At 38.0% G+C, this 15,527-nt stretch overlaps 1 protein-coding gene across 1 annotated transcript in view; it reads right to left on the reverse strand.

The window, feature by feature from the left end:
* Positions 1–15,527, reverse strand: part of NCKAP5 (NCK associated protein 5) — a 1,079,978-nt gene that overhangs the window by 224,913 nt on the left and 839,538 nt on the right. The window contains 1 exon segment of the mRNA XM_060178101.1: positions 6,926–6,994. Within this exon segment, the coding sequence (XP_060034084.1) occupies positions 6,926–6,994 (69 nt within the window).

Consider the following 15,527-nt stretch of genomic DNA (forward strand, 5'->3'; position numbering starts at 1 on the left):
CTATTAGGGATCCAATGTAAACCATGGCAGAGGACCCACATTGGTGGTGGGAGTGGTGTGCAGTCACTTATCATGGAAGGCTGAGAAATGGTGCCCATGTGACAACAGTCTTGGAAATCATTATTTCCTAGTAAAACAATTAAAACATCTTTCCAAAAGTTATATTGTTGATAATAAGTAAAAAAACAAACAAACTATAATTGAAATTAACTTTTGAAGAAAATGAATTCTTAGGTAATTCCAGTTCTTAGGTAAAACCAATGTAAATTAAAAGTATAACTAAGAACTGTCATAGTATAAAATAAACCTTATTTCCTTTAATGAAAACTTTCCCAGTTTTATAACTTTATTTACACATGATCACAACATCATAACATAAATATTATTCAGCCTATACATATCAATCAATATCATAATTTTGAAAATATTTTTATTTTTAAAATATTCCAATTTTTCAGTAACTAAGAATTTTAAATTAGATTATATATCATATCTTCTATTCTCTGTGAATAAAAAAAATGTGAATGAGACAGAAGAACCAAACTTGTAATGCAGCTTGAATAAGAAATAATAGGGGGCCAGGTGGTGGCGCACCTGGTGGAGCACACATGTTATAATACACAAGGACTCAGGTTCAAGTCCCTGGTCCCCACCTACAGGAGGAAAGCTTTGCAAGAGGTGAAGCAGGGCTGCAGGTGTCTCTCTTTCTCTCTCCCTCTCTATCTCCCCCTACCCTCTCGATTTCTGACTGTCTCTAACCAATAAATAAAGATAATAATAAAAAAGAAGTGATATATACTACTAACTCATATCACTCATCAATAATTATTTTGGAACTCAAGCTTAGCATTTGATTTATATCTTGAAAAGCCTGTCTAATACCACTTTTTCCTCCCTTCAACTGGACCCTCACTTAAAACAGATTGTGGAACAGTGGTCACACAAAATAGCTCTTCACATGATTTAATAGGAGACATAAATGAATATACTAACTGTAATAGCCCACAGGAGTAAATACATTATGTCTCTGAAATCCATATATGTTACCCTTAGGCTTGCAGACTCTATCTTCAATTCAGTTTCTTGTGGCATGTAATTTGAACAATTGTTTGCTAGAACTGAAAGTTGAACAAAGATACATGGATGCATTATTTCCTCACATAGGACTTAAGGTTATATTAGCCAGAAGGACTCACAGATTTTGTTTTGTATTTTTCCCCCAGAAGAACAGGCTAGTTGTACAAATATTTTCCTTGATATTGCCTATACAGACAGCTTCCTGAGTTTTGTTATTACTTTTAGCAGCTAAGCTTTCTCCAGTGCATCAATAAGACAACTGTTTGGAGCCTTGCCTGCAATTTCTGTCTAATAGGTGCACCAGATGATCCTTGGAATAGGGGCCTGCCCTTATCACAGCATCATGCCCTTAGCACTTGGGTTGCAAATAATCACACAACCACAGACCCAGATAGTGACAACAAATAACTTCCAGTGTCACCTGACTGCTTTCCTTTCCACAGAAAAGAAAAGATAGCAACTGTGCTGAGCTAGTGGGAATTGAGACACACAGAGCAAAGTTGACAATCCTTAAGCTTTTAACTTGGTTTACAAAAGCCTTTGTACTCTCTCTGGAGACCTCTCCACTTTGACTCTGAAAAATTGGCAAGACTGCAGGTGAGAAAGTGAATTCTTAGAAGGTCCTAGGACTCTTCTTCCTTCTCAATAAGAATTCTCCCAGACAAGTCAACTCTTTTGACATCTAGTCCACATTCTCTCCACGTAATTATTTTTCTTCCCTACTTTCCCATTTAGTTTTCAGCGACCACGATTCCTTCATGTTCTACCCTGAAGGGGGGGGGCAGAGGAAGATATCAGAAATTGGGAGCTGTAGTCTTTGAAGCTAAATGAGAAGGGACAGCTTCAGAGTTTTATTCTACAGACCCAGTTCTCACCATCACATCCAGGATACAGGCAAGGTCTGGGTTCATGGGTAAGGGAGTGAGGAACTTGACAGTATGCTCCTCTGCATGGCATCTTGTTTTCACCTTATCTAGGCACTGTTATGTCATTCAAGGCAACTGTCCTGTCAGCAAGGTAATTTAATAACCTTATTGAACCACAGGCTTTAGGAAAGGTGCTTCAAAGAAACTTCCTGTGCTTTTGAGCTTGTTTTATTATATTGAACCTGCAGGGACAAGCAGGAGGAACATTACAGTAGAATTACAAGAAATATTTGAGTTCAAATACAGCATTGTGGGCTACACAGATTGTTTTTTAACATATGGATAAGAATGAGGGTGCCAGAACAAGCTAAAGTTGTGTAAACATGTGTGAATCTATAAAGACTTGAGACTGGGGGGGAGGGGTGGGATCTCAATGCATATATCCTATAACAGAAAAAAATAATTTGGAGTTAATTTGCTACCAATAAATTTCATTCATGCAGCAAATAAATTAAGTACCCAGCATAGGTAAAGAACTGTGCTAGAACTTGGGAGATATGTGGTGAGCAGCATATAGGTACTGCCTCATGGCAGCTGAGTGTAGGGGAGATAAGAAAAGGTAAGTTACCTGTTAATTTCATGATCAAATAATGACATGAACATTTGAAATATGTGAGAGACATGAGCAGAATTATCCTACAACTGTCTGCCTACATCTATCAAGACATTGCTTTTCAAGTTAGTTGGAGTGCAGATGAAGGGGCCTAAAAATCTAAATTTTTAGGAGTAACCATAAATCTCTCCATTATAGAAGGGTTTCAGAAACATAAACTGAAAAATTCTGGGAGAGGGTTTGTTTCTTACTTGCTCAAAGACACTGATAGGTAATTGGAAACAACCTGAAATATCCACATCTGTTGAGACACAGCTTGTGAACAGGACTTTGAGGCTTGATTAACATATAGCTGAAGCTGAACATGAGAATGTAATTGGCATACGGCTGAAGTCAGGCTGACTTCAGGACTGGACTTTCTCTCGCTCTCGCTCTCGCTCTCTCTCTCTCCTTCTCTCTCTCTCTGTGTGTGTGTGTGTGTGTGTGTGTGTGTGTGTGTGTGTGTGTTCCTGCACTCCTGATCTTCTGGTTCCCTGCTTTCCTACCTGCAATAGCTGCTCCTCCTGGGACTTGTGGACACATAGCTGAAATTTGGTAACTAACCTGTGTATTCGTGGCCCAGCATAGTCTTACCTCTGCCTATAATTGCCTATCTGCCTGTACCTAAAATATTCTGTTCAGTGCTATACTACTATATAATAAACCCTTGATTGTTTGAAAACTGCTACAAGCAGCCACCCCTGTGAAATCTTTTTTTTTTAAATTACAATACATATCTATCTGTTGTTCTTCTCTTTTTGTATTCAAAGCTTGCAACTCCCCAAGGCTTGGGTGAAGCTGACAACTAATAACACTTTACTGGGAAAAATCATATCTCTCTAAATATAAGAGTAATTTGAAAAGATGCATACTAATTATTTCATGTGCATCATTATACCTCTCTACATGGGAATACGTTGATCAGAAAGGAATTGTGGTCAAGGCAATACTAAGAGTAAACAACTATCCTGGCCAACAAACTGTCAGTCAAATACCTAAATGAAGAAATTAGATTCAGACAAAACCTCCAATGCACAGGAAAAAAAAAAGATTAATTCCTAGCTTTGCCCTTCTACTGCAAGGTGAGAGCCTGAGTAGCTAAAAATTCATGAGGTAATGTTGAAAGGATGAAATGCTAGTATACACCTGTATGTATGAAGTTTGGCGCATACACTCCTGTGAATGTGCATGTATAGCAAGCCTGTGTGTGTGTGGTGGGGAGTGAGTGTAAATGGATTAATATAGGTATGTTTCCATCTGAATAAAGATACCTTTTATTAGAATACACAGGGAGTTTCAGATTTTTGCAATGTTTTCCCTAAATTCTCAATGTTTCCACATTCCCCAAATACAATCAATGCAAAAGAGTAGAAGAAAAATTCAGATTTATATCTTATCTGCCTGTGTATATTTTGTTATATAAAGTTATAAGGAAATAACTCACATGGGGGTCTTACCTCCTTAGTTTGTGTAATTAGTGTAAAAGTCTTGAAATAATTTCCAGTTGGCATTATTATTACATCCAACTGCCCCTTTGAGAATGTTTTCCTATAATGCATGTTAATGGATCATCAATTCTCTTACAATTAGTTACAAAAAAACTACTGTGTGTAATCGGGGGCCGTATTCATGAATATAAAACATTTGCACTGCTTAGAAGTAGTTCTTTCCTGCAAATAACTTTTGGCAACATTTAATTTTTGACATTTAGAACACAGTATTACTCCTTTTAAAATTCTACCTTCAGTAGAAATTTGATATGAAATGAGTCTGTGGGTAAACATGTATGTTTTGTCTAATACATTTTTATGAACACTTCACATTGTAAGCATGGTAATGAGAAACATACAGAAACAAGATATTTTTTTAATATGTAAAGGGTTTTGTTGTTTGTTTCATTTAGATTTGATTGAGGGTGAGGGATGACTTTTGGGACAAATACGACAAGTTTCTGTGTTATATCTTCACAAATTTAACTTCTGAATACAGATTAATTCTCACAGGAAATGTCTGTGCAGAAGGTTAAAGTGAAAATTTCAGATCAATACATATGACCCAAGGGCAGTGCATATTCCTTTAAATACCCTCGGATCTAGCCAGTCTTTTTTCCCTAAACTTTGATCAGAACAAGAGCCTGGGGATTAGGGTTGAAGAGTGCTGACCTGACCTCACTGGAGACTGAGTCTGCAGTGTACTCACTACCCTCTCCCTTTATGTCAACTTTAGCTGTTCTTTAGACTTTGGGCATTGTAAAGCTTCTTTCAAGCCCTGATATCAATAGAATGGAGAAGTAAAAATACCATTTCGCTTGAGTAACTATATATGTGGCCAGAAAAGTTAAATAATTAGAATATTAAATCAACACTTTTGTGGGGACATTTTGAAGATCCTTCAACGACGTATAAATACCTTTATTGCAAAGTGGGCTGTGCTAGATGTGAGGACAACCTGACTGCAACATGCATCACCATCACTCCATTTATCACCAAGGTTGAGGGCTGATGTGGCTGGCTAGGTTGTTTCCTTCCTCCCTCATCGCGCTATGTACCTACCCTCTGACGCTGTCCTGGGTCAAAGAGTTCGACCTTCACAGAATAGAGACTGACCAGGGCAGGATATATATCCGTAGCTGCACTCCCCTACTAGAACCTCCAAACAAGCTCTCAAGGTCCAAAGTGGTCTATGCTATGAGGGCAGAAACTTTCAAATGCTGGGAGGCATGAGAATTGCCTGCGGAGTAACTGGACACAGACTACCAGGCCCAATTCTAGAATATCTTCATCTATACATCTAGGCTCCTGTTGAGGGCTTTATATCTCTAGTAAGTAACCAGCTGAGACTGATGCTTCTGGGCCTAAAATCACATTTTAAAGCTACTGGTATAGGAAAATACCAAGCACAACTAGAACTCAGAGGAAGGAGATGTCTTTCAGTTTGAAAGAATAATAGAGGCATCTTGTGGTGAAAAAGGTTTTATAAGTTGGCTTTGATTCTTTATTCTTTAGAGTAAAACTATCAGTTTGTTATAGTGTGTATGTAGAGGACAGCTAAGGGAAAGGAAGATGTAAGCAAATTTAGGAGGAATTTGTTGTAAGAGGTTTCCCCAGCTATGAGAAGAATAAAATCAAAGACATACTGCTCATTTCTACTGGTACAGTAACATGATTAGATTAAATTTATTTTATCTTCCTCATATCTGTCAGACACAATGTAACAACTCTTAAATGAATATGTGAAATTTTTATTGTATTGTGCAGATGACTAAAAACATCATCTCATTAAATTAATTATTCCAATCACTCTCAAAATAGCAGAAGAGAGCCTGTCTGTGAGACAAGTGACTGATTCTGGTGGATGACAGGGTTTAGATTCCTGGCAGGAAGACAGAGGGGTGCCTGAAAGGAGGATAAGGCTGCTACACCCGATTCAATTTTCCTCTTCTCAGGAACTCACACACACCCACTATCTGTGCCTTCACTGTATCATTATCATCATTTAATATTTCTTGAGTTTACTCATGCATGTGGTTTGTCTCCTTTTATTCTGCTCTAATTTTCTTCATCACTTCCTTTCCTCTTTTCAGCTTGTCCTTAATCTACTGGTTTTTCTTCTCCAGCTGTCAACTGTGAACACTCCCTACCTTCTCAATCAAGGTCTTAATGACATCCTATTGGAGATGCACCTGCCCCAGTGGCATTTCTCTCATCCACAGGCTGCAGTTGTAATTACTGGACAGAAGGAATCTATCACACAGTGAAACATACTCCGACCACATTCCCAAGAATATTAAGCAATAACCCAAGGGAATTTACACATGGTTGTTCAGGTTTCATTCACTTCACAAAAAATAGAACATTTGTACTTGGTTAAGACAGAGGTTATTTTTTGGCACTTGCAATGCCTCCCCAGCTTCCCATACATACTAATGGTAACAACAGACCCTAAAAATAACTGACCACATCATAACAAATAGGGATATTCTACTATGAAATAGTCAGGGAATCATCTGCAAGGAAAGGATATTGAAGTGGAATCAATAAGAGTGGGAGGAGGAATGAGGCTGGCAGACCTTCTCTTCAAATGTTGATGTGTTTACCACCTTCCTTTAAGGGAAAACTAATACTCATGGAAATTGGTAACAGACATATACTAAGATCTGATTAAGAAAATTCTAAACAGTTGACCTTGGGGGTGCAGAACTTTGCTGGTAGGTGCAGTGTGGAACTATACTCTGTGATCTCACAGTAGTGTAAACCACTATTGATCACAAAATAAAAATAGCAAGAATAAGATAAAGTAAATAAGAAAAAAATCCTATCCACCCCCTTACCTCATCAAGACATCTTTCATATTGTTCCCTTTGATTTTCATTTTCCAGTGTCAATGCTGAATTCTCTGCCTGCAATGACATACAAAAATAATACAAATAAATCAATGCGGTATTATGCTACTTGACAACGTACTCAGTGCAGTTACTAAATATACCTCATCAGGACACAAAATAGTATTTTAGAAGAATCTTTGACAAGTTTTCTCTAAGAATAATTTTAAATACCTATCGTAACAACCTGTTCAAAAAATACATGATATAAAATAATTCAAGACTTGAAGGTCTGAACATCAAGTTTATTTCATTCTGTGGAAAATCTAATTGTGAAAAATGCCTTAACTCATTTCATTAAGATCTGTCATAGTGGGGGTTCCCGGAAGATGGTGGACTGAGAGGCTGCTAGTGGCTTGAGCTCTGATCACATCTTCTGGAAACAGTAGGATTTTCTGCCTTTAGTAGGCCAGTCAATAAGGGGTCCTAGCGGTGACACCAAGGAGGTGACTGTAACTTAATATGTATTAAGAATTAGAGTAGAAAAAAGGGAACAAAAAATTGTTTTCCTTTAAATTATTAAGCACACCGCCTCCCCTCACTGCCCCCCACCCAGCCCCTAACCAGTCCCTGGGGACCAGCTCCTAGCAGAATCCCCTGCTGAGCTTCTGTCTTTACCAAATTCCTGTCCCACGAAGGAGTATCATTCATTCTAAGTCTATACCCTTGTGAAACCTCTGGCCTTTTTTCATTCTAAGTAGCCAACCCCCCCCCACCTCACCCCACATAGCTAATTAAAAATAAATAAATTAATTAAGAAAACTCTTTCCTTTCAGAGCTCTTTTATGACTGTTCTTTTTCTTATCTTTTTCTTTTTTCTCTCTCTCTTTCTTTTTTTACTCTTTTTCTCATTATTGTCATCCTTTCTTCCTTAATCCTACAGCTCCCAAAGCCACAGGCCCCTGCCCCCACACCACCAAACAGTGTGCTTTTTTGAATTCACTGATACACATTTAGGAATTATTTGGGGGAAGAATTCTGACTCATAGTGGACTCTCTATGTGTGTATCTCTGCTCTAGTTCCCTTTCCCCTCTTATTACCCCTAGAATACACAGTGGATAGTAAACTAGCATAACTGTCTATTCTTGCTATCCCTTCTTTTTTAATTTTTTTATTTTTTCTCTTTCTTCTTCACTGGGATTTGGTTACTATTCTTTCACGGACAGGAGAAATTGTTTGCCTAACAGGTAGTGATTAAACTGCTTCAATACTTGCTTCAGTTGCTACTGTAATTCCTGAGGTTGGTGAGTGCAATTTTCATAAAGGTATTTAGTACAGTGTTGCTTGTACTCAAGACACAACAATGAGGAACAACAGAGTATAAAAAAAAAAGAAACACATAAATCAAAAAAATGGGTAGATGAAAAACAAATAAAATTGCTACTCCAATGAATGAAGACAAGAGCCTAGAAAAACTACAAATCAGCCAGAAGTAACCATAGATAAGAAAAGTATGCAAGCAATAATAAACTTATTAATCACAGAAATGAAAACAACATTGGAGGAAAGGAATGGCAGTATTAGGGAAACAACAGTTGAGACACCCAAGGAAAATACTGATTATCTTGAGGCAATTAGAGAACTGAAAGCTGAAATAGCTGTAATGAAGAAAGAAGCTGAGGCAAGGGAAAGCAGACTAACAGAAGCAGAAAACAGAATTAGTCAGACAGAGGATGAGTTAGAGAAAACAGAGAAAGAGGTGAAAGAGCTTAAAAAGAGATTGAGAGACACTGAAAACAACAACAGAGACATATGGGATGATCTCAAAAGAAGTAACATTTGTATAATTGGCCTGCCAGAGGAAGAAAGAGAGGAAGGGGAAGAAAACATTCTAGAGGAAATAATAGAAGAAAACTTCCCAGACCTGAATAACAGAAAGGACATCAAGATTCAAGAGGCCCAGAGAGTACCAAACAGAATCAACCCAGACCTGAAGACACCAAGACACATCATAGTCACAATGAGAAGAAGTAAGGATAAAGAAAGGATACTAAAGGCTGCAAGAGAGAAACAAAATGTCATAAAACCCATAAGATTATCTGCAGACTTCTCCACTCAAACTCTAAAAGCCAGAAGAGAATGCAAAGACATCTATTGAGCCCTGAATGAAAAAGGGTTTCAACCAAGGATAATATATGCTGCTAGACTTTCATTCAAATTAGACGGAGGGTTCAAAACCTTCTTAGATAAACAACAGTTAAAGAAGGCAACCATCACCAAACCAGCCCTGAAAGAGGTTCTAAAAGACCTCTTATAAACAAGAACATCACTATAATACTTGCAATATATCAGAGCAAACAAAAAAATTTTTTTGAACAATGGCACTACAATACATTAAATCCATAATATCAATAAACGTCAATGGCTTAAACTCACACATCAAAAGGCACAGAGTTGGGGGATAGATCAGAAAACATAACCCAACCATATGATGCTTGCAAGAATCCCATCTGTCACAACAAGAGAAACACAGACTTAAAGTGAAAGGATGGAAAACTATCATACAGGCTAACGGACCACAAAAAAGGGCAGGAACAGCCATTCTCATCTCAGACACGATAGATTTTAAATTAAATAAAGTAATAAAAGATAGGCAAGGACATTACATAATGATTAGAGGATCAATCAGCCAAGAAGACTTAACAATTATTAACATCTATGCACCCAACGAGGGACCATCTAAATAAGTCAAGCACTTACTGAAAGAATTTCAAAAATACATCAATAGTAATACAATAATAGTGGGAGACTTCAATACCCCACTCTCACACTTAGACAGATCAACATATCAGAGAACCAACAAAGATATAAGAGAATTGAATGAAGAGATTGACAGACTAGACCTCTTGGACATTTTCAGAGTCCTTCACCCCAAAAAACTGGAATACACCTTCTTTTCAAATCCACATAACACATACTCAAGGACAGACCACATGTTAGGCCACAAAGACAGCATCAATAAATTCAAGAACATTGAAATCATCCCTAGTATGTTCTTAGACCACAGTGGAGTAAAACTAACATTTAACAACAGACAATTATTAAAAGTCACAGAATTTTGAAACTAAACAACATACTCCTTAAGAGCCACTGGGTCAGAGACACACTCAAGCAGGAAATTCAAATGTTCCTGCAAACAAATGAAAATGAAGACACAACCTATCAAAATATTTGGGACACAGCTAAAGCAGTACGGACAGGGAATCTTATAGCCATACAATCACATATTAAACACCAAGAAGAAGCTCAAATGAACGACCTTACTGAACACCTCAAGGACTTAGAGGAAGAGGAACAAAAGAACCCTAAAGCATCCAGAGGGACAGAAATCACTAAAGTTAGAGCAGAGATAAACAACATCGAAAATAAAAGAACCATACAAAAGATCAATGAAGCCAAATGTTGGTTCTTTGAAAGATTAAACAAAATTGACAAAACCCCTAGCCAGACTCACCAAAAAAAAAAAGAGAGAAGACTCAAATTAATAGAATTCTAAACGATGGAGGAGATAGCACAACTGACACCACAGAAATCCAGAGAATCCTGCGAAACTTCTATAAAGAACTATACGCCACCAAGCTAGAGAATCTGGAAAAAATGGAACAATTCCTAGAAGCATATGCCCTTCCAAAACTGAACCAAGAAGAACTACAAAATCTAAATGCACCAATCACAGACAAAGAAATTGAAACCGTTATTAAGAACCTCCCCAACAACAAAAGTCTTGGACCAGATGGCTTCACAGATGAATTCTACAAAAATTTCAGGAAACAGTTAGTACCCATACTTCTCAAGCTTTCCATGAGATTGAAGAAACAGGAATACTCCCTTCCCCCTTCTATGAAGCCTACATCACCTTGATACCAAAAGTTGATAGGGACAGAACAAAAAAGGAAAACTACAGACCAATATCTCTGATGAACATAGATGCCAATATATTAAACAAGATCTTGGCCAACCGGATATAGCAACATATCAAAAAGATTGTTCATCACGACCAAGTGGGATTAATCCCAGGAATGCAAGGCTGGTTCAACATCCATAAGTCAATCAATCAATTTCATTCACCACATCAATAAAAGCAAAGCCAAAAACCACATGATTATCTCAATAGATGCAGAGAAAGCCTTTGACAAAATCCAACACCCATTCATGCTCAAAACTCTACAAAAAAAGGGAATAGATGGGAAATTCCTCAAGATAGTGGAGTCTGTATATAGCAAACCTACAGCCAACATCATACTCAATGGACAGAAGCTGAAAGCATTCTCCCTCAGATCGGGGACTAGACAGGGCTGTCCACCATCACCGTTACTCTTCAACATACTATTGGAAGTTCTTGCCATAGCAATCAGGCAAGAGAAAGAAATCAAAGAAATACAGATTCGAAGGGAAGAAGTCAAGCTCTCACTATTTGCAGATGATATGATAGTATACATAGAAAAACCTAAAGAATCCAGCAGAAAACTACTGGAAGTTATTAGGCAATATAGCAAGGTATCAGGCTACAAAATCAATGTACAAAAATCAGTGACATTTCTTTGTGCAAACACTAAATCTGAAGAAGAAGACATCTAGAAATCCCTTCCATTTATTGTTTCAGCAAAATCAATCAAATACCTAGGAATAAAGTTGACCAAAGAAGTGAAAGACTTATATACTGAAAACTATTAGTCGCTACTCAAGGAAATAGAAACTGATACCAAGAAATGGAAAGATATCCCATGCTCATGGATTGGAAGAATAAATATCATCAAAATGAATATTCTCCCCAGAGCCATATACAAATTTAATGCAATACCCATTAAAGTTCCACCAAGCTTCTTTAAGAGAATAGAACAAATACTACAATCATTTATCTGGAACCTGAAAACACCTAGAATTGCCAAAACCATCTTGAGGAAAAGAAACAGAAATGGAGGCATCACACTCCCAGACCTTAAACTGTATCATCAAAACAGCATGGTACTGGAACAAAAATAGGCGTACAGACCAGTGGAACAGAATTCAAAGCCCAGAAATCCCCACACCTACGGACATCTAATCTTTGATAAGGGGGCCCAAAGGATTAAATGGAAAAAGGAGGCTCTCTTCAATAAATGGTGCTGGGAAAACTGGGTTGTAACATGCAGAAGAATGAAATTGAACCACTTTATCTCACCAGAAACAAAAATCAACTCCAAATGGATCAAAGACCTAGATGTCAGACCAGAAACAATCAAATACTTAGAGGAAAACATTGGTAAAACAGTTTCCCATCCACACCTCAAGGACATCTTTGATGAATCAAACCCAATTGCAAGGAAGACTAAAGCAGAAACAAACCAATGGGACTACATCAAATTTAAAAGCTTCTGCACATCCAAAGAAACTATCATACAAACAAAGAGACCCCTCACAGAATGGGAGAAGATCTTCACATGCCAAATATCAGACAAGAAACTAATCACCAAAATATATAAAGAGCTCAGCAAACTTAGCAACAAAAAAGCAAATGACCCCATCCAAAAATGGGCAGAGGATATGAACAAAACATTCACTACAGTGGAGATGCAAAAGGCTAACAAACATATGAAAAGCTGCTCTAGGTCACTGATTGTCAGAGAAATGCAAATTAAGACAACATAGAGATACCACCTCACTCCTATAAGAATGGCATACATCAAAAAGGACAGCAGCAACAAATGCTGGAGAGGTTGTGGGGACAGAGGGACCCTTTTACATTGCTTGTGGGAATGTAAATTGGTCCAGCCTCTGTGGAGAGCAGTCTGGAAAACTCTCAGAAGGCTAGACATGGACCTTCCATATGATCCAGTAATTCCTCTCCTGGGGTTATACCCCAAGGATTCCATAACACCCAACCAAAAAGAGGTATGTACTCCTATGTTCACAGCAGCACAATTCTTAATAGCTAAAACCTGAAAGTAACCCAGGTGCCCAACATCAGATGAGTGGCTGATAAAGCTGTGGTATATATTCACAATGGAATACTATGCAGCTATCAAGAACAATGAACCCACCTTCTCTGACCCATCTTGGACGGAGCTTGAAGGTATTATGTTAACTAAGCTAAGTCAGAAAGATAAAGATGAGTATGGGATGATCCCACTCATCAACAGAAGTTGAGGAAGAAGATCTGAAAGGGAAACTAAAAGCAGGACCTTACCAAATTGTAAGTAGGGCACCAAAGTAATAACCTTGAGGTGAGGGGTAGACATGCAGCTTGCTGGGCCAGTGGGGGTTGGGAGTCAGTGGGAGGGATGGGTCACAGTGGTTTGGTGGTGGGAATGGTGTTTATGTACACTCCTAGTAAAATGTACTCATGTACATCACTAGTTAATACGAGAGGGGGAAAATTAATTGTATGTCTCGAAGTTTTTCAAAACACAAACTGAATCTTTTCTCAATATATGCAGTGTAATTGATATGCAGACTCTCTCAAAAGCCTAGACCAAGTAGATCATAAGCAACCAATAGCACAACTATGTACAAGATACTGGATACTGTACAGCAAACCCTAACAAAAGGACCTTTCAAAGTTAACCCAATTACCAAATAATGTGATGATAACATTAACTATTTATTGTCTTTTTGAACCCTAAAACATCAGGAACCTCACATCTCCACTATAGAGCCTCTACTTCCCCCAGTCCTGGAACCATTGGATAGGGCCCACTTTCCCGTATGCCTCTCCCAATCCATATCAAATAATATTGCATCTGCCGATCACAACCTAACCAACAGAACGATTGCCACCTCAACATGCTTCACTTCAGACTGTGTCCAGAGACTACATGTGTGGAATGACAACTCTTCAGCTTCATTACTCAGATGAGACCTTTCCTTTTATAGTATACTCTAATTCCATCTCAGGTGGTTCACTTTCTAACAAAGTCCCAAAACCTAGATATACACCAGTTTGTGTGAGAGAGACCATATGTTCACACGTATCCGTAAACTACTGCAAAATATATACCTGAAAGCAGAAGTACACTAGAGTTTGCAGTGAGTATCCCCCTAACACTTCCTCTCCACTATTCCAAGCTTTGGGTCCATGATTGCTCAACAACTTGTTTGGCTTCGTATGTTAACTCTTTTCAGTCACCAGGTTCCAGATGTCATCAGGATGCTGGCCAGGCTTCCCTGGACTGAAGACCCCACCAATGTGTCCTGGAGCTCAGCTTCCCCAGAGACCCACCCTACTAGGGAAAGAGAGAGGCAGACTGGGAGTATGGACCGAGCAGTCAACGCCCATGTTCAGCGGGGAAGCAATTACAGAAGCCAGACCTTCTACCTTCTGCAACCCACAATGACCCTGGGTCCATGCTCCCAGAGGGATAGAGAATGGGAAAGCTATCAGGGGTTGGGGTGAGATATGGAGATTGGGTGGTGGGAATTGTGTGGAATTGTACCCCTCCTACCCTATGGTTTTGTTAATTAATACTTTCTTAAATAAAAAAAATCATATAAAAAAAAAGATCTGTCATAGTTTCATAATATAATATTTGTGCAGGCCATAGAAAAAAGCAGAGATAAATTCACAAATGTGAACTCTTGGGTTGTTAGAAAAGTCATTATCTTTTTTTATATGTCTTTCTATGCAAAAATGTGCCATGACTTTTCTGACAACCAAATGTTTTCCTTGTTATTCAATGATTTTGAACATGATTTTAATGAGAATTTTTTAAATTATTTATTATTTGATAGACAGAATGAAATTGAAATGGGAAGGGAACACAGAGGGAGGGAGAGAAAGACACATCTTCAGTACTGCTCTACCGCTCCTGAGACTTCCCTACTGCAGGTGGGGACTAGGGACTTGAACCCAGTTACTGCAGATGGTAATGTGTGTGCCTGACCAGGTGTGTTTCTGTCTAGCCCCACACAATGAAAAATTTAAGAATTTAACCCAGGAGTCCTACCCAAAAGAAATGTTTTCCTACTCCTCAGAGTCATGTGGATATTCGAATGCTAAGTAGGTCACTAAATTATAGTTTTCTATGACTATACAATTACTAGTGGAATAATAAAGGCGTAAGTACTTAGGAAAGGGATGTTAAATTTTATATGAAATTATATGAGAACGTGATTCCATATCTGGTATTAGGGGTTGACTTGAGCCCTTGCTCACACTCTGAAATCTACACTGTGCAAGTTAACCCTTCCCACGGATGTAAGTGATCACCAGCCACTTCTCGATCCCAAGAAAACTGCCAGCCTCTCTACTATTTCAACTATTTTGTTGACATTTGGAATCTCATTTGACCTTTTATCAACTGGGACATTTTATCAATTGTACCAATAATGTCATTATAGCAACTTTCTTTTTTTCAAGCTGAGAATCCAATCCAAGATCATGTCTTACATCAATTTGCCATTCATCATCTAATCTGGAGCACTCTTTTCTCTTTTATATTTTTACTTTTCTGAAATCCTAAGGAAAATTATTTTGTGTAATGTCCTTTACGTTATATGAGATTCATGTTTGTTGTTTACACCTAGAATAAATAACACATAAGTGATGCTAGGTGCTTCTCAATCAGATTTATA

Source organism: Erinaceus europaeus, chromosome 18, assembly GCF_950295315.1.
Source record: "Erinaceus europaeus chromosome 18, mEriEur2.1, whole genome shotgun sequence".
NCBI classification, from domain to species: domain Eukaryota; kingdom Metazoa; phylum Chordata; class Mammalia; order Eulipotyphla; family Erinaceidae; genus Erinaceus; species Erinaceus europaeus.